Below are 19,473 nucleotides of genomic sequence, written 5' to 3' on the forward strand. Positions count from 1 at the left end.
CCTTGCAACCCCCCACAACTCCTCTTTGGGTCAGGATCCCTACAAATACAAAACTGTGAAATTTCAGATTTAAATATCTGAAATAATGAAATCTATGGTTTGTAAAAAAAAATCCTATGACCATGAAATGGACCAAAATAGACCATGAATTTGGTAGAGCCCTACACATGATTAAGCTTCCAGCAAAAAATTTTGCTTTGGAATTTTTCATATTTAGTTTTATCCCAGAGGAGAATTATTTTTGAAATTTGAGGAATATTTATTTAGCCTTTGTTTCCACTCATTGAACTGTATATCATGGTATAAGAAAATCATGACCTTTTTTGAGGCTTTATTACATTCAACACAAAAGTCTTTAAGAAATAGCTATGGACAAGTGAGAATGGCATACTGAGCATGTGCAGTACATATTGATTTCACTGCAGCTATTGGTGTATATATATATATATATATATATATATATATATATATATAAAACATATCCTTGGCTATTTCAAATGCTTATTTAAAGGAGGTGTTAAAGGGGCTACTATGTATGATGGCCTGCCTTCTCGGCCATTGGTGCCTCCAGTTTTAGACTTCCTGTACACTTAATTATATTGTGCCATACAGACGGAACAACTTTTGATATTAGTTTCTAGGGCACATCAGAAAGTTCGATTCCTGCTTTGTGTATTTAAATGTTTGCATGGTCAAATAAATGAGCAACTTTTTTTAAAATCACAAACCTAAATTATTGTGACATCTTAGTTCAGGTTCTAAACTAGGGGTGGGCAAATTTTTTGGCCCGAGGGCCACATTGGGGTTCCAAAACTGTATGGAGGGCCGGGTAGGAAGGCTGTGCCTCTCCAAACAGCCTGGGCCCTGCCCTCTCCCACTTTCTGCCCCTGACTGCCCCCCTCAGAACCTCCAACCCCCCCTGCTCCTTGTCCCCTAACTTTCCCACCACCCCCCCCCCCCCCGGGACCCCACCTGCTATCCAAACCCCCTTGCTCCCTGTCCCCTGACTGCCCCGACCCTTATCCACACCCTTGCCCCCTGACAGGCCCCCTGGGACTCCCATGCTTATCCAACCCCCCTTGTTCCCCGTCCTCTGACCCCCCCCCCCCCCCGCGAACCTCCACCCCATCCAACCGCTCCCTGCCCCTTATCCAACCCCCCTGGCCCCGCCCCAGCCCCCTTACCATGCAGCTCAGAGCAGCATGTCTGACAGCCACGCTGCCTGGCTGGAGCTAGATGCGCTGCCCTGCATGAGCGCACAGCCCCGCCGCCCAGAGCGCTGCCTGTGTGGCTGCGGGGAGGGGCGTGGGGCTAGCCTCTCGGGCCAGGGGCTCAGGGGCCGGGCAGGCTGGTCCCACTGGCCGGATGTGGCCTGCGGGCCGTAGTTTGCCCACCTCTGTTCTAAACACAAGTCAGGAAATTCAAAGTTACAGTTCCCAAATAAATGAAAATTTGGCCATGTTGCACAGTAAATTAAAACAAAAACATTATTAACATTACATATGCTTATTAGCAGTTGGTAAGGAAATAGATAATTCCTGTTCAAACTGTGCAGTTAGTATACACATCCACTAGGTGGAGCTTCTGGTACCAGTGGAAAATTCCAGAAATCAAGAAAGAATGAGAAGTGTGAGTTAGAACAGGGGTTCTCAACCTATTTCTTTCTGAGGCCCCCCCAACATGCTATAAAAATTCCATGGCCCATCTGTGCCACAACAGCTGTTTTTCTGCATATAAAAGCCAGGGCCAGCATTAGGGGGTAGCAGGCAGGGCAATTGCCCGGGGCCCTGTGAGGCTAAGTTGCTCAGGCTTTGGCTTCAGCCCCAGGCAGTGGGGCTTCGGCTTTCTGCCCTGGGCCCTAGCAAGTCTAATGCCAGCCCTGCTTGGTGGACCCCCTGAAACGTGCTCGTGGCCCCCCAGTGTGCCCTGGACCCCTGATTGAGAACCACTGAGTTAGAATATCCCTGTCTGATGGGCAGGGGATGAGAGAGAGATTTTTAACCTAAAAAGAAGAATGAAGAGGAAGAAATCTCAGCTGTACGGTTGATACTTCTGTCATTAGAACCTTGGCTGCCTTTCATTAGAGTTCTTTATGTATGATGGGAAGCTGGAGACCCTTATGCAAGAACAGCCAACATGAAGCTGGACTGTAAGCCCAAAGAGATCAGAGACAGTGAACTTCTCGAGCATTGGCTCATTATTGCTGTTCCTGTGGTCTTAGGCAGGGAAATGTAGTATGCATAAGAATTTCCTGCACAGGGATTTTTATAGGTGTGTTGTAAAACCATGCTGTTGATGAACTCTCCATCACTTCTCCTACCCCCCAGCCCCCCAGGGAATATATACTTGGTTATATAAACAGTTAAAATGGGAAACTGAACAACTTCACATTGGTCAGGGAAGCAGTGCTAACAATCATTTTGTTTAGAGAGCCAGACAACCTGAATTTTTGTGATTAGCTAATTTAAAATATTCAGTTTCTGATACAGCATTTCTTAAATAGTATATTCTGAATATTTAAAAAAAAAATTTTTTTAGGAGTTGGACTTTCCAGTAGTGGAGAAACTGATTTAGTTGGGTGGGAGGAGGTGGGACTTGACTGTACATAATGAAGTAAACTGTACAAAGTAAACAAACTGAACAAATAAAGAAATAATTGTTTCTTACTTTAAGTTATAGTGATATTGGTATTGAAACTAGCACATATAACATTTTCAGAAAGTATGTGATGTCTTTTTCAAGTTTTCATCCTATAAAAGCAGCTAGCATAGTCTCAGTCTAACTGTGGACACAACCTATGAGCACATAGGATATGTCTACACTGCATTCGGATTGTGTGGTTAGACATACCATGCTAGCTTTTTGTAGTTTGCAGTTGCCAATAGCAGTGAAGCCATGGCAGCATGGGATTCAGTGAGGCCTACCTGCCCAAGTACAAGTCTGGGTATGCACTTGGGTGTCTAGCCCACACTGAAGTCTGTGCTGCCTATTCACTGCTATTGGTGTCAGGGCTAGCTAGATTAAAGGTAGGTCAGGTATGTCTGAATGTGCTGCAGTTACAACTTTGATTGCACCATAGATATACATGTAGTTAGGACCATTAGACTAATCTCAGGGCTTCACTACGGTGTTAACTCAAGGTATAACTCCAGTCACCCTTAACCTGACTCCCCTCCACACGCCCAAATCTTTAGTTTGAGTTAAGTTGTGCTTTACTGGCTCATCAGGGTTGATACTCAAGTGCTGCTGCTGTTTGAGCTAGTAATGCAGTGAGGATGCAGCTACAGGCTACAGCTGGAGTTAGTATAATTCATTATCTGCTAATCCCCTCATTCTGCAAATCTATTTGCTCTGTGTAGTTTGAGTGCAGTGTGGTTCACAGTGTGTCCACTCGAGCTAGGTTAGCTTGAGTAGAGTAACTCGTTAACTGTAGCAGTGAAAGCAAGCCCTTGTTTAAGGATCGATCTACCATGAGTGAACTCCTACTAGCTGACAAGCTGAGTACAGTATCTGTTGTTTGTGACAGAGTGGGGGTGAAATAGGTGTTTTTGTTGTCCATAAAGAAATTACCACGAGTGTAATGTGTTTTATATTGAAAACCAATCCCCTTCATAGGTTTATAGCTGTTACTGGAAGAGTGAAACATCAGTGGTGACTCTCTAGAAGTGGTGTGCACCAGTAAATCCCATTGGTTTCACAGGGAGCTCTGGGTGCTCAGCACCTCTGAAAGTCGGCTGGAGCTGTTTTACTACCATGTGAGGAGTAGTCTGACAGAGGGAAAATGAAGTATTTAATGTAAACAAATGGTGGCTGTGTCAGGATTCAAACCATTTATTCCTCTCAGTGCAGGAACAAAGCTATCCAGAAGCCACACTTACCTTTTCAGGGAGGTTTCTGTGTCAGCTTTTCTTTCTCTGCCACTTCTCTCTCTGGCTTTTGTCACTGTTTTTTTTTCTCTGTGATGTCCCTGACCCTGCTGTGTTTTTTCCTTATTTTATCTTGGCTTTCTCTCCCATCTCTCTCTATTCTGTCCCCCAGGCTCTTGGTGCTGTTTCTGCCTGCTGGTCAAATCCGCTTGGCTCAACTGCTGTGGAATGTTCAGGTGCCAGTGTTCCAGCCCCCTCCTGGTAAACAGGCATCTCCCATCATTCACCTTGTGGTGTGCAGAGCACAATAGGATACATGGCTGAATAGTTCATAGGCACAAGGAGGTTGCATTTCTCTTACTGGGGGAGCCATAATTTAATATTTTCAGAATAGTATGTTCAAAAATCTCAACTATAATGTTGTATTAACAGTCTTTTATTCATTCTACTTTCATGGCTGGCTTCTCAGAGCATGCTACTGCATATAATTAACTAAGGCGGTCTTTGGAAATAGACCACATTTAAAATGTACATTGACTAGTGAAGCCAGAGAAAAAAGTGGAGTCTCATAGGAAACTAACATGTTTTACTTCTTTGAATAAGAAGCATGCAGCTGCAGCCAGTTCTGATACATGCTATTGTGTTGTACTTTTTATATCTCAACCAATAATTCCCTTTAACCCGTAATAAAGTGTCAGTAAAATGAGACTCTGCTATTGGAGAAAACTTTTCACGATTTTTAAAATTCAGAAAAAAGCCAGAGGCTTGATGATCATGATTTGTACCATGTAGAGTAACTAGTTTCAGTCTTTGGGGGTGGACTTGTTTGACCCTGGTACAGAATGAAGTGCCTTGCTTTGCTCAGTGATCACATCTTCAGGTTGATGTAGTAATTGTAACTGATGTGCTCCAAACAGGCCTCAGCCAGGCAGGTAGTTTATATAATTGGTCTTCAGGTGGAAGAGAGGAATATGAAGTGATCGGGACTTGACAGAAATGCAAAGGACTGACTATTCATTCTGTCCAGTCCTCTGTCAGAAAAGTAATCCAGTATGGCAGGGAAATAAATTTATTGTTTATAGTAAAAATATTTTTCAAATAAAATAACTCAGTTCCCCCAATCTTAGTCAATAGCCCAGTTTACTAGTATGTAATGTAAATCTCTTCTTTAGAATGTAAATTCTGAGGTTTTTAAAACAATAGTTACATTTTAAGTCTTTGCTTTAAACTTATGTATTTAATATATTATATTGTGTCATATCAGCCCATTAAAGTTTTATTTCCATAATAAACTTAGTCCACAAATTTCCAGAAACTTAATCCAGTACCTGTAGTGGTGCCAATACTTTATTAGGGTGTGGATGTTGTCAGAAAGTTTTGAAATCCATGAGACTATCACTTGAATCAAACAACTCATGGGGAAAATCTGGTAAACTTTTTCTCCTATGTCTGAAAAGCTCTAATAAGTTAATGGTCAACTAAAAGATATTTTGGAAGCTTTGATGGATTTGTTCACTCCTGGTTCCCTACACTGAAGTTACCTGTCTTGTTCTGCTTCAAAACCTGCCTAAAATAGAAGTACATTGATTCTTTTATTAACATGAATGAGTGAGATGAATTAAAGTGCAGCAAATGGATTATAGAACATAGTCTAATACATTCCAACACCCAGGATAATCTACTTCACATCTTAGTGCCAGCAGATACGAACCTGAATGAGACTGCTCATCTGAATCTTGCCCTACTGAATATATTTCCTCATGGTTGTGGTTGACAGCCGTATTACCCTGGGCTATATGATCTCCTAAAACCCTAGATTGCAAGATGGGTCTGTATTTGGATGGAAACCCTCCAAGGAGAAAACAGGTACAGTTGGTGACTCAGTAGGTGGCACTTCACCTCTTCATCAGGAATGAATCATGGCTGTAGAGGCACTGTCATGCTGAAGGTGCTGTATTTCAGATGAGATGTAAAACTGGAAGCCATAACTGCTTGTGAGATCAAAAGATGGCATGTGAATAGCAGTGTTAGTTGTGGTATCCTGGTGGAATTCCAGTTTGGGTAATTGAGTTCTGAATATCAAAATATTCTACTATAGTGTCAACTAGAGGAATTTTTTGCTTAAAATTTAAAACCTGCTAAAATGTTTTGAAACTTTGCCAATGAAGGAAGGCTGCTGGGTTAAACTCTAGCAGTACCTCTATTTCAGTCGTGATACCTGTATGTATGATTCACAATGGGCATTAGTCCTTCATGATGAAACATAATTTATAAATGTAAGACTTACCCTTATTACATTCTTATCTCTTGTCTTTAACACTTTGTTTTGTACAGCAGGATATGAGCCTTCTCCTATGTCCGGGCTTTGGCCTCACACAGTAGGTGTAATATAATCGCTGAGGTGGGCGTTCTGCAAGGAGAATTATTTTTGGAGGCTTTTGCATGAAACTTGCCCAATGAGTCTGAGACACCCAAGCACCATTAATTTTGGAGGTAAATGCCTCATAATATGTACTGAATAAAAATGGGAAGAGTTTGAAGTATGGGCAAAAAAAATTGAGGGAATGGGCTGAATGTGTAGAATTTGGCAATTTTACACTTAAAGGAACACCAACTTGAAATCTAGATACATTTTAAAAAAGTAAATTTTCAGGTACCATACCTGTTTGAGTCACCCTGACTGTTTTCTTGGTTTTACAGTTAATTTTTACTGGCTCTTTACAAAATGTTTTCCCTTCTTCTTATGTATAAAAACACACACAGAAGGGGAAGCTGATTATATGGGTAAATGATGAAACTGATTGTCAAAGTACTGTCATGCACAAAGTAAAAAAACTGGAAGAAATATATTCATCTCAATTGTATAGTAAACTTAGCTGTCACTTGTAATGCGTAGATAAAATAATCCTGAGAAAAATGTGATTGAGTGTCCCTTTAAGTGAAGTTATTCCTTAGTTTTACAAGGTATATGTTACTTTTAAATGACAACTTCATTGTTTATAACTCATTGGAAGCTTGTAAATGAAATGTTTAAAAACATTTTCAATCATTTCCACATAAATTACTCTGAAAAGTATGCTGAGTAGCTGGGCTCTGTATAATGGGAGGAACGTAGGGGGAAGAGAGAAGGCCCCTTATTTAAAAGGGGAAAAAAAATTACTTTCCAAATGGATAGAAGGAAAAAAGTAAAATTTTAACTCTACCAACCTTTACAGCAGCCTTATTCAGTTTCATGTGATATTTAGATTAGTCTAAGGTTTCTTCATAATATCTGTTGGAATAAAATCAAAGTACTGATGAAATGCTAAAGATAAAGTACACTGAAAATTGTATTGAATAAATAAAGTTTGGATTAGTAAACAACAATAATGTAGTGCTGGTTTACAACCAATGGAGAAATTAAATCTGTTTTAAAGATTTGCAATTTGAGAATTGCACCAGTGCTTGTCCTGTATGCTGATTGAATCCTGGTTGTGCTGTTAAGTATTTTTTGAGAAATAACTACCTAATAGAGAAACTACTAAAAGGAGAGGGTGCTGCAAAGTGAAATGTAGCACAATCAATTAATAGAAAAATGCACATAATTTGGTAAACAGAGATTACCTCTCTCCACGTCTTGATTGAGTGAAGTTGGAAGTTGTTATAGATGTTAACAAGGGCTTGTCTACACTGCGATGCTGTCCACAAAACTTTTGTCTTTCACGGGTACTTTAAAAAGCCCCCCCCAAGAAAGACAAAAGTTTTACCGACGCAAGTGGCAGTGTGAATGTGGCGCTCCTGCCGACAAAGGTAATGCCACTCCTGGGGCTGGAAGTATTTTGTTGGCAAAAGTGCTGACAAAATACCGACAGAGCATTTACACTGTGTCGATACAGTCTTGTTGCTAAAAGCTGCGTAGTGTAGACAAGCCCGAACAAACCAGTTTTTATGTAGATCGGACTTTGTCGGGGTGGGCAAACTTTTTGGTCCGAGGGCCACATCGTGGTTGCAAAACGGTATGGAGGGCCGGGTAGGGAAGGCTGTGCCTCCGCAAACAGCCTGACCCCCACCCCCTGTCCACCTCCTGACTGCCCCCCTCAGAACCCTCAACCCTTCCAACCCCCCTGCTCCTTGTCCCCTGACTACCCCAACCCCTATCCTCACCCCCGCCCCTGACAGGCGCCCCCTGCCCCGAACCTGCGCCCCATCCAACTGTCCCCTGACTGCCCCCCGGGACCTCCTGCCCCTTATCCAACCCGTTCCCCCCACCACCTGCCACTCAGAGTGGCAGAACAGGCTTATTTGAAAGCCTGGGAGCTGGGCGGGTGCAAGCCGCGCTGCCGCATAGCTGCAGGGGAGGGGGAACAGCGTGGGAGTGGCCGGGGGCTAGCTTCTCTGGCCGGGAGATCGGACTGGGCAAGACGGTCCCACGGGCTGTAGTTTGCCTACCTCTGCTTTATGTAGATCATCAAGACAGACATCCTACAAACACAGTAGACTCTATATAGATAGTGTATTGGCTAGTCCATTTCAATTATGCTTGACTTGGTATGCTAAACCTTTGTCACTAGCATTTTTGATTAACCCCCACCGACTCTGGATTAGTATGTGTCTGCTGTTGTAGAGATGACAGGAAAAGATTACATAATGTGAAATACCTAATATGTGAGAGAGTGGTAGGCTTTTTTCAAATTCACTATAAAAATCTGGAGGTCTTTCCCCTCTAACGTAGATCAGCTGGGGTATATAACCTTTTGAATGTTTGCATTGCAATGGTATAGTCTGCATTGCACTTTGCAGACACAGCAAAAGCTCCTGCCCTGAGTAGTTTACAACTGATTTAACTAAATACAATTCAGTCATCTAGAAGGATAAGTGAAAATGGACTTCAAGTAGAGGGAATATACTTTTGCACAGGAAAAGGGAGGTGTTCCAAGATTAGGGTCTGTTATGAAATAATAGACTGTTGTCAAGTTTTCTCTGTAGGAGTGGTTGTGGAACAAGATGGAACATTGCATGAAACCAATAGTGTCCATGGGCTGCACCTCCATATTAAAGGTGAGGGTCATAGAGACTATATTTTAAACTGCTTGAGTTGCACTTAGTTTTGGGCCTTAACTTTGGGCATCCAGTGTTGAACCTAATAATTCACCTGTTTTACCTGCTAGAATGTCTTCACTGAGTATTTAGGCCACAGCTGGATTATGGAGCTGAAGAGTTGCAACTAGAAAAGCAAAACTGAGACTTTTTTCAAAATGTGTAAAGATTTAGAGCAAGGTCTTTTTAGTATAGCTGTAGTAGTATAAATTCTCTCTGTGGTCTCTCTTGCTGTTCTGACCTTTTAAAATGCAGGTGTTAAAATATTTGCGAATATGTTAGATGTGAAGCTGGGAGACAAGCTTCCAAATAAAAATCCATCTGTTCAAAAAGTTTGGTTGTAGTGGTGCCTCTTATTGTCAAAAACAGCTTGATGTCATGGTGCATCCCAGGGAAATGTCAGATTTGTTTTTCCTGTGTAACACAGTAACTTGCTTATAAAAACATGTTTTCTTAGGTAAATAAGATGGGACTTATTCCAACTCCGACTAAGTCGTCTTTACATTAATAGGGTGTACAAGATTGGCTGTTTGAGTGCAGGTGCATACAGATTACGCTTTGCATTATTTCCAAAAAGCGCAGTGGCAGAGATGACTATTAGGGCATACAAGTATTTGCAAACTTGCCCATCTCTTGTGTGTACACAGATCTGACACTTTCTTTTGCAGTTCATCACACTAATCCAAGTCACTGAAGTGCTCAAAAGTTTCCATACTTTTGTACAAGAGTAAAATAGTCACAGCATAGAGAGGAAGGATTACCCAAATATGTTCATGGAAAGAGTCAAAATTATATACATATAATTTGTAATGTCACCCAGAAACATAGTTATTGGTTTTCCTGTTGCAGCCTCAATTTTGGGGAGGGAAAATAGCATTTTAGGGAAGTTGTCCTTATAAAAATTAGTGTGAAGTTACCAGTGTACACTTTAAAAAATTATCTAACAGGCTCAGTATTTTTAAATGGTGAGTCTAAGAAGTGTTGCAGTGTCTCATAAAATATCCATTTAATTGGTAGAAATAAATAGCAGTGCACAGTAGATAAGCAAGAAATTGCTTCCCTCTTGTTTAAAATCACATTTTTTAAGTCTCATGTGATTTTCCTTTCTATCCAGTATTATAAAAATGACTTGCAATGTTAATAAAATCCCAACTCTGCACTTGTAAGCTGGCAAAGGAATTGAGCTTGAGGAGAATCTGGCCCTCTGGAGTGCTCAGTTTGATACTCAATCAGTTTAAATCCTCTGCTGTTTCAAAATATAGAGCCCTTTGATAAAGGGATGGTATCATGTGTAAGTTGGATGTTTATTTGCTCTCATCTTTACAGCTTTGGATGTTGCTGTGTTTATTCTTGCAGGACTGGTGGGCTTCTGTGCTATCTAGGGGATACTGACAACAGTAAACACTTTTCAGGAGGGCTCATGTTAACGTGTCACCCATGGAACAATACTCCTTCTCAACTGATTGTAAATAGTAACACAGCAGTGATAGTTTGGAAAGACAGGAAGTCAGAAATGAATTAAATTCCATCTCATTATCTACCAGTTTTCTGTCTTCACAGTAATTGACTTAGGGCTGAAGATTTAGGCTCAGATTTTCAAAGCCACTGGCTAGGCATCCAGATTGTCTAGGCAGCTTTGAAAACCTCAGCCCTAATGTCCAAATCAGTGATTGCCTTTAATTTTTATTTGTGCTTTAACATTTGAGATTAAGTCGTAAGTAGGTGAGAAACCCTAGTATTGCTGCTATTATGTTGCATTTTGTGTTTTTCCTTAAATATGGCATCATACTAATTTTAACTTGTACAGAACATTTTATTATAGCATTAGCTATTTCCAGATAAACTAGCTGAGGCCTGGGTAGGCAAACTTTTGGCCTGAGGGCCACATCGGGGAATAGAAATTGTATGGTGGGACATGAAAGCTCACAAAATTGGGGTTGGAGTGTAGGAGGGGGTGAGGGCTCTGGTTGGGGGTGCGGGCTCCGGGGTGGGGCTGGGGATGAGAGGTTTGGGGTGCAGGAGGGTGCTCCAGGCTGGGATCAAGGGGTTTGGAGAGTGGGAGGGGGATCAGTGTTGGGGCGTGGGGAGAGGCTCAGGAGTGCAGATTCTGAGCAGCGCTTACCTCAAGCAGCTCCCGGAAGCAGTGGCATGTCCCTTCTCCGGCCCCTACATGTGGAGTGGCCCCCGACCCTAGGTGCAGGGCCATGCAGCTGCTTCTGGGAGCTGTGTGGTGCGGACCCCAACCCGGCGCCAAGCCACATGGTGCGGCTCCTGACCTGGCACCCTGGCTGGATCGCCGAAGCGGGGCAAGCCCCAGACCCCGCTCCCCGGTGAGAGCTTGCGGGCCGGCTTAAAACGGCTTGCAGGCCGTAGTTTGCCCACCCCTGAGCTAAGTTAGAGGGCTTGAATTTTTTTGAGTTATAGGGGTAGGGTAAGGAAAGTTGCTTGCTGTGACAACTGACTTGAAAAATACTTGTTTCTTTAATTAGTTGGCAGTATTCTGCCCTAACACTACTTTTCTCTGACACCTTGCCAACCCCCACTCTGAAGGCTTTCCCTGCACAACAAATGCACAGCTCTGGGAGCCATCTGCCAGGAAAACTCAGTACCACTATGAATTAACAAATGTACTCAAGCTACATTTATTTTCATGCATTTGCTTTACATTCTGTTGCTTCCCTTTGCTCTCTTTTTATTTCTTTCTCATTCTTCCTTCCTAATTTTGGTTTCTGATGCCAGAACAGCACTTCCTTGTTATCTTCCTTTTCTTGATTAATTCTGTTTTCCAGTCAGTCTAGTCTGTGCTCCACTGGCAGCTGTGTAGTGAAATTTAGAATTATGGTGCACAGAAATCACAAAGGGATTGAGACAGCCAAAGAGGTGCACAAGAAAGGAGTGAAAACTTATCTGTGATTTTGACTTTACATATTTATTTATTTATTTATTTATTTTAAAAAGCATGTTTGGTTCCGTACTGGGCAAATACTTCAGTGTCCATTTTAAAAAGCATTGGGGTATCTAACGCTTCGGTATTTCAAAATTTGACATTTTTAAATAGAAGTAAAATATTCTTAGATTCAATTTTTGTATAGTGCTTTAAAGGACTTTTTGTTTGGAAAAGTGCACTTTCGCAAAGTAGCTCCTTGCAAATTAAGTTCTGGATGTGCAGATAACTTGCTGGAATGTCTAGGTTCATACATGTAGAAGCTTATCTGGCAATTCCAAATATGCTGGTAATTGTAGTCTTCCAAGTGGCATAAACTGACCTCTTATTAATGAGGAGATGGTAAAATTTTGGATTTGTAATGCTTTGAGGAAGTGATAAAGTTTCACCATGAGGAAAAGCTTGGGTTATCTTGGTTCCTTTGTGCAGGAATGGTTTCTTGTAAAATTATTCCTTTGTGATTGTTTATAGGTCTTACCACAACATTTCTGAAAAGATCGTGGAATTATGGACACTAATAATTTACTGTGTTTATTGGTATAGAACAGTAGTCATATAAAATGTCTCCTCCTTTAAGGGCAATGAAGCCCTGGATCATCAAACCACTATTAAGTTAATCTTCTGAATAACTTTCAAAAATGTCAGTCTCTCATTCTTCTGTTTTTCAGGTACACCTGATTGGGTGACGTTCTCAAGTCAGAGGAAATATTGTCCTCTTTTAAAAAGTGACAAAATTTGCTCAGTGTCAGAAATGTAGTATTCTCTGAATAGTCACTTTTTAACCTCAAGGGGCAATTTTTCTTATGAAATAGAGAAACTCTGTTCAGTTTGATTATATTCAGAGTCTATAAAATGACTGTACAGGAGTAACAGAGATGATGGACTCAGAGATTCTTCTCTGTAAAAGGCCTGGTCATTGTAGACAAGCTGGAAAGTGGGGCTTTTCTCATTCTGGAGTAGAAACTAGTTCATTCCGGGATTAAATTAAGAGGGAAGCTTCTTAGCAAGAGGGTATGTGGTGAAGCTTCCTCTTTCCTCTTCTCCTTTGTGTGAGAAAGAAGCACCTGTGGCAAGTTGGGGTACATTCCCTGGACACATGCATTCCTGTGGGTTCTTACCTTTCTGGTTGTGAATATTGGTTATTTTTAGAGCCTTGTGACACTCTTTTATTTATTTAGTTATGTAGTTATTTATCAATAGATATATAGATATAAAATGTCAGGGTGTAATATATGTATATATAAAAGAAAGTGTCATGAGGCTCTAAAAATAGCCTCTCTCTCTCTCTCTCTCACAGAATTTTGGGAATTTTGTTACTTTGTTTTATTCAAGGGGGGGGGGAGTGCTGACACCCAAGAGGGTTGGGAGGCCCCGGGGGCTGTTGCAGAGTGAACCTGACCCACACTCACTCCACAGCAGCAGCAGTTCTTTGGGGCTGGTCCCTGCTCTGGGTGTTGCAGCCTGACGCATGCATCGCAGCTGTGCTCAGGTTTGGCCCAGCTGTCCCTCTGTCACCAGGTTGCAATGCCAATCACTTAAATTTTGTCTGACTACCCCTTGTCATGACAGAGAGGCAGGCAGCTGGACCAGACCTGAGTACTGCTGTGACCCTGTGCTCCACGTTGCCACACCTTGAGTGGGGAGCCGGACAAAGCCCTGGGGGAAAGAAGCATCAGGAGCTACTGCTGATGGATGAGTTTTTCATTTTTAGTTTTGTATGTTTTGTTTTGTTCTGAATTTGTGGAAAATGGGGCTCTAGGTATGAAGCAAGGGACTTTTACCTTCCAAGGAAAACCATTAGCGTTTTCTAATACTGTGTAAAACATTGACTTTTCAGTCCTTGTCTATACTGAGTGTTAACACATAGTGTTAGTTAACATTTTCTAATACTTAGTATTTTTCCTAGTAGTCTTGCAAAAACCCTCTATTTTTCCATTGCTTTGAAGTGATTGTCTGGGTTGCTAACTGTCACATGGTACCTGGTTTGCTAAGGGGATTGGATTACATAGCTACCTTAGTTTGGAGGTGTGAAATTCACAGTTTTATACCATACAGTGAAGGTGATTATTCTTGTTAAAGGCTAACATATGGTTTAAAAGTTACCAGGCAAAGAAAAGTAAATTAACTTAATAGAGGAGGCTGTGCAATCTGCAATAGTTTAGATTGTTTTAAAATGGCCACTACATGTCTGCAGCTGCCTCTTCATCTGGAATTTAAAGAGCCAGGAAGAGGAGCTGAAGGTCACTTGGGGTCTGTTTGCAGAAGAGTGAGTAGATCTAAATACTAGAATACTTAAATGAGGAATTTGAGCTGCCAGTATCATGAAGAGTACAGGACTGGTTTAAAATTCCTCTTATGAGTAAACTCAGTTTGCCTACTAAGAGCTCTTTTTTTATCTTTTTTGCTCTTGTCATGTGTCCGTAGAAAGTGGAGTAACTTTGTGGTCTTCTGCATCTAGGGTATTCATACTGTTAATTCCTCTGGCAATGAAGCAAAATTCTTCCACAATTTTTATAATTCTGTTTTTGTTCAGAGCCCTGGTGTACACACCTCCCTGTGATCCAGAAAGTAATTAAAGATGTTATGCAATATTTTTCACACCATTTTAATTTTTCTGATATAGTTTGGTTGACAAGCTTATAAAACTGTAAGAGCAGATAGCTAGGATTTGTACCCCAAATGCTGCATTGTGTGAAATTTATATTTAAGGTCACTTTGCAGTGAAGCAAAAGTAATCCTCCATTGAGGTCTGTTCAGAGTTATAACAGGTCTGGTCTAAAACCCTTTGAAGGCACTGGAAAGGCTCCCATTGAGGACAACAGGCTTTGTATTAGCACCAATATCAGTTGACCTTATTGCATTACATTACATTACATTAGCTAAGTACTCAGGAGTTTGGGTGACACCTTCAAAAGGAGAAGTAACTAATTTATAGCTAAACAATTCACCCCATGTCACAGGCTGGCCCAGTTCCCCTTGCTGGACAGACACCAGATTGTTGTGAATAGACTGAGCCACTGGATCACATGTGCTTCTAAGCCCTCAGAATCGCTATTCTTAGCTCTAGGTCTCTTATGGGACACTTCCAGGTTCAGACCCTGTCTCTGCCACCCTTCCTTGGGACGTGGGGCTCCCCAGCCCGGCTGCTATAAATTCCAAAACCAGCAACTCCAGTTGCTTATACATGCTCTCTGAGTTCCATTTCATTGTAGGCATGCTCAGCTTCTTGATTAACTCCTTCAGGGACAATGTGTCAGGTAAGTAAGGAATACAGGCTTATCAAAGGAATTTATTAGCCATAATCGCTCTTAAAGTACTAGAGAGTTAGTGATCGTTGCAAAATCCCAACTAGCCCTGAGATACTCCTTCCCCTCCCCCCAATAAAAATATGATGTAACCCTTTCTGAGTCCAGTCAGGTCTGCCTAGCCTGAAAGACTGATCATTCTGCATCCTCTTCTCTCTCGAGCCTGGTCTTCCAGCATGTTGTGGTGAATGACCCTCTTGCTCAGGGAGAGCCCTCTCGCTGCAGTAGCCACTGCCCTTTTTTGCCTGTGTGCTCCAGCTGGGAAATTCCAGCCTTCCTCCAGGGTATGTCTACCCTTAAACTGCTACAGATGCACAGTTGCAGCATTCCAGCCGCACTGCTGTAGCGCTTCAGTGTAGATACTACCTGCACCGAAGGGAGGGGTTTTGCTGTCTGCATAGGCAGTTCACCTCCCCAAGAGGTGGTAGTTAGGTCGACAAAAGAATTATTCCATAAGCTGTAGACACTGTAGGTTAGATCAGCATAGCTACATCTTAGTGTTGTGGATTTTTCACACCCCTGAGAGAGATAGCTATGCTGATGTTAGCTCCCAGTGTAGACCAAGCCCTCAGTCAGGCTTCAGTGCAGAGAGTCCATTGTTATATATGACAGGTTTCAGAGTAGCAGCCGTGTTAGTCTGTATTCGCAAAAAGAAAAGGAGAATACTTGTGGCACCTTAGAGACTAACAAATTTATTTGAGCATAAGAGTGCATCTGATGAAGTGAGCTGTAGTTCATGAAAACTTATGCTCAAATAAATTTGTTAGTCTCTAAGGTGCCGCAAGTAGTCATTGTCATATAGTCTTTCAACTACTAGTGCAAAACCATGAAAGTTGATGGCCCTAGATTGCCCTGTGATGGCTCGTCAGCCATTGTCCCTAATACAAAATGGATGTTCTAATCCAAAATGGAGGGTACATTATTAAATGAAGGTTGGAATAGAAAATGGAGTTCACAGTTTGGTAGACACATCCAATTCTGTCACAGCCTGTTGTTTGACCATGGAAGAGTAACTTGAAAGTTATACTAGCAAAACTGTATAGTAGACCTGTGACCGTTGTATAGGGTTGCCAGCCCTCCAGGATTGGCGTGGAGTCTCCCAGAATCAGCATCGATCTCCCGATGACTGTTGAAAGCAATTTGGGACATTTTAATAGGACATTTTAAGAAAATGACATTATGTCATGTTGGAAAAAAATAATCCCCCGGAATAGCTTGTCAAAGTTGGCAACCCTACGTGTTTATGAAACACAATCCGGATCAATATGTGTTTGTCACCAAACCACTTAGTTTCATTAATATTCAGGATTTTGTAGAGATAGGGTTCTCAGGATCTTTTTGGGGGTAATACAGGTTTTACAAAGAGATATAAAGGTACTACCAGAAGGAAAGTAAAATCATACTTCTGTTTAAGCATCCATTTTTTTTTTTCAGTCTGGAGTGTTCTGCACAGCCTTTAAATGTGGATTTTAGTGTAACTTGGTTCCTTCAAGGAAAACTTAGGGGAACTGGAATTCATCAGCTTCATTGGATTCAAATTCATTGGATTTCTCAATGTGCTTGTCGGTGGGACAGAAATCTAGAACAGGCAGAGAAAAAAGAAATGGAGGAGCTGGCACAAATTGCAAGTTAAATCATGAATATAAACTTCAATAGGTTGGCCTATGGGCAGATCTAACTGTTGTGGCTGATGACTAGGGATGATAGAAATGTTTAGGGAATCTTTCAGTAGAATTGTTTCAGCAGATTTTTACCGGCTCTCCTGCACCCCACACATTTTGTGTGTGTGCATAAGGGGTACATGGTATTTCAATACAAAGAGGATAGTCACTGAATTAAATATTTATTTACCACATTGTAAATTATTGTGCATGAATAACTAGGATCAGTGTGAAAATATGCAGGAGACTGGCAGAATCTATTCTGTATCCTGCTTGCCACTAAAACAGGGTAAAATGAAGAAGCAGTGTGGTCTATCAAATGTGGACTAGAGGTTCTGTTCTCAGCTGTTCTGTGACCTTGGGTAAATCACTTCACCTCTCTCTACTTAATTTCCCCATCTTAAAAATGGGAGGAGTAATGTTACTTATCTTTGTAAATCACTTTGAGTTCTACAGATGGGGAGTTCTCTATACAAGCATATTTTATTATTTATTTATTTATTAATCAGATAAATAGTTTTCCTTCTTAACCAGTAGGGATTGGCAATCCAATGAATGAGTAAAGTCTACACTACTTCTATCCCATCAGCACTCCTCCTTATTTGTCTTCTCAGTCCTGCTCCGCCTTTGCTGACGAGGAAAACAGCAAAGGCAATCTCTCTCATTTTTGGCTTTTCAGTGCAGTTTTTTAATGTTCTTTTTTCCTCCAGTTCTTCTAACTTCTAAAATGGTAAGCGGGGACAAGGGGGGGTGTTGCCCAAGTGCAACAGCTGCTGTGGCACAATATGAGCCTTCATTATGGGTATCTTCTGCTCTTACTGGGATAACAGCCCAGAATGTCAAGATGCAGTGCTGACTTCTGTTGGCAGATCAAAGTACCAGGCTGCTTCACCATTACCAGTCAATGCGGCCTATAGTAGAGCTTCCTGGTAAGAGTCATTAGATCTAGGATCTACAAGGGCAGTAGAGGACAGTTTCTACCACCCACATGCCAGGTGCAGACAATTTCCAAGACCTTTCCTTTCCAGGAGCTTTAGGTTGGGCAAGGAGTATCCAGGTCCTGGAATAATTTCATGCTTAAACAGCTATTTGGTAAGATTCATTCTGAACCCTCACCATTTATGCCTTCTCATCTCAAAGCTGTGCAAGAAGAGCGCGGAGTAATGTAGTGATGTAGTCACTGAAGCTGCTTGAGTACATTTTCTCTGCCATCACGGGCCTTAACAGTATGAGGTTCCTTGTGGCTCTCAGCTAATGTTGGTGATTCAGTGCTCACAAGTTACGCCAACATACAGCCACCACTGTAATTTAATCGCTGTTGCATGTCCACACTATGCTCCTTGTGTTGGTGGAGCGCATCCACAACAGCAGCTCTTGCATCGACCCAGAGAGCAGTGTACTGTGGGTAGCTATCCCACTGTGCACCTGGCTGCAGGGTGTTTTGGGAAGGGTTTGCAATGCCTCATGGGGGCAGGTACAGCATCATGTGATGGTTTCTCAATCCCATCATTCCATGGGTACTAGATTGGCAGCGGCTTTTCAATTGAAGTGGGAGTAAGTGGGGGGAAGGGTGTGTTGGGAGAGTGTCTGTGTGTGTGTTGGGGTTGGAGGTATGTGTATGTGAGAGACACTGTGTGGGGGACGGGGGACAGTGAGTGTGTTGGCACACTGTCTCTTTAAGTTCAAACACCAACTGGAAGCAACCAATCGTGTGGCAGAAGATGGTGCACAGACAACTGGTGCCCCCTTCTCACCCAGCTCAGGGTAGACCGGTACAGCAGCAGGGGGAGGTGGACAGTCTGCCTTCCTCCTTGGCTCTGAACAGAAGTCTCTTCCCCCCCACCCCCAAGCAGCAGCCTGCCCTGCCTGCCTGTCGCTGCCTAGTGCCGGGGAGAGCAGGATTCTGCATTAATGTTTTGATTCCGTGATTCCCTCCAAGTTCTCCCACAGTCTCCTCCTCCCACTGACCAAGGAGATCCACCCCCTCCCCTGTAGTCCAGGCAGGAGTGTGTTTGCTGCTGGGAATTGGCATGCTCAGCTGGGCAGTAGCTGTGTGAGTTCTCCATGCTGAGCAGTTTCAGAAATTCCTGGGGCTTTGAAAGGGGAGGGGTGCATGCCCATATAGCTTGATGCAGGGCAGTGGAGTTCAAAACAGCAGGGAGGTCACAGTGGGCATTGTGGGATACCTCCTGAAAGCCGGTTACTACGATGAAACAAATGTGTCTACATTGATGCTTTGTCGATCTAACTTTGCCGCAAAAAGCTCTATACCTCTCGTCAAGGTGGTTGTATTTTGTTGGCAAAGCAGGGCAGTTTTGTCAGCGGGAGGAGCATTGTACTGTGTACACCTTCATTGTTTTGTCGACAAAAGCTGCCTTTTGCTATCAAAACTTTGTAGTGTAGACCAGGCCTTCGTGTCCTTTCATTTAGACCAGAGCCAGGAGATTTTTCAATCTGCAGTGGCTTTCCATTTTTAAGGAGGATTTTTTTTTTTTAAGGATCAGGTGGATTCAGCTTTCTAAGGCAATTCGCTGAGCAAAGCAGGCTTTCTGGCAGAAGAGTTTCTACATCCTTTTCCAAGAGGGGAACGTTTTCCTGGCAAATATGACTATTAACAGATT

General features: G+C 42.2%; 2 protein-coding genes and 1 long non-coding RNA gene across 7 annotated transcripts in view; 1 reads left to right on the plus strand and 2 right to left on the minus strand.

Moving 5' to 3' along the window:
• ADNP (activity dependent neuroprotector homeobox) overlaps positions 1–19,473 on the plus strand; it is a 43,584-nt gene that overhangs the window by 7,860 nt on the left and 16,251 nt on the right. For 2 of the 5 annotated variants that reach the window (XM_077831703.1, XM_077831702.1), the window contains exons 2-3: positions 6,201–6,359; positions 8,832–8,903. The exons of 1 other annotated variant lie outside the window; for it this stretch is intronic. In XM_077831703.1, coding sequence (XP_077687829.1) covers positions 6,323–6,359; positions 8,832–8,903 — 109 coding nt within the window. In that variant the 5' untranslated portion in view covers positions 6,201–6,322. Of the gene's footprint in view, positions 1–3,006; positions 5,733–6,164; positions 6,360–8,831; positions 8,904–19,473 lie in introns of those variants that run through there. 2 more of the 5 variants (XM_077831705.1, XM_077831706.1) reach the window with 2 other exon arrangements.
• Positions 5,730–7,202, minus strand: LOC144273169 (uncharacterized). Its single transcript, XR_013347741.1, has 3 exons — positions 7,074–7,202; positions 6,154–6,276; positions 5,730–5,854 (listed from the first exon to the last, which is right to left on the minus strand). It is a non-coding gene; the product is annotated as an uncharacterized LOC144273169 (long non-coding RNA).
• Positions 16,414–19,473, minus strand: part of BCAS4 (breast carcinoma amplified sequence 4) — an 87,150-nt gene continuing 84,090 nt past the window's right edge. Inside the window, exon 6 of the mRNA XM_077831708.1 lies at positions 16,414–16,770. Within this exon, the coding sequence (XP_077687834.1) occupies positions 16,648–16,770 (123 nt within the window). The 3' untranslated portion in view covers positions 16,414–16,647. The remainder of the gene's footprint in view (positions 16,771–19,473) is intronic.

The sequence above is a fragment of the Eretmochelys imbricata genome, chromosome 13 (genome assembly GCF_965152235.1).
Source record: "Eretmochelys imbricata isolate rEreImb1 chromosome 13, rEreImb1.hap1, whole genome shotgun sequence".
In the NCBI taxonomy this organism is placed as follows: domain Eukaryota; kingdom Metazoa; phylum Chordata; order Testudines; family Cheloniidae; genus Eretmochelys; species Eretmochelys imbricata.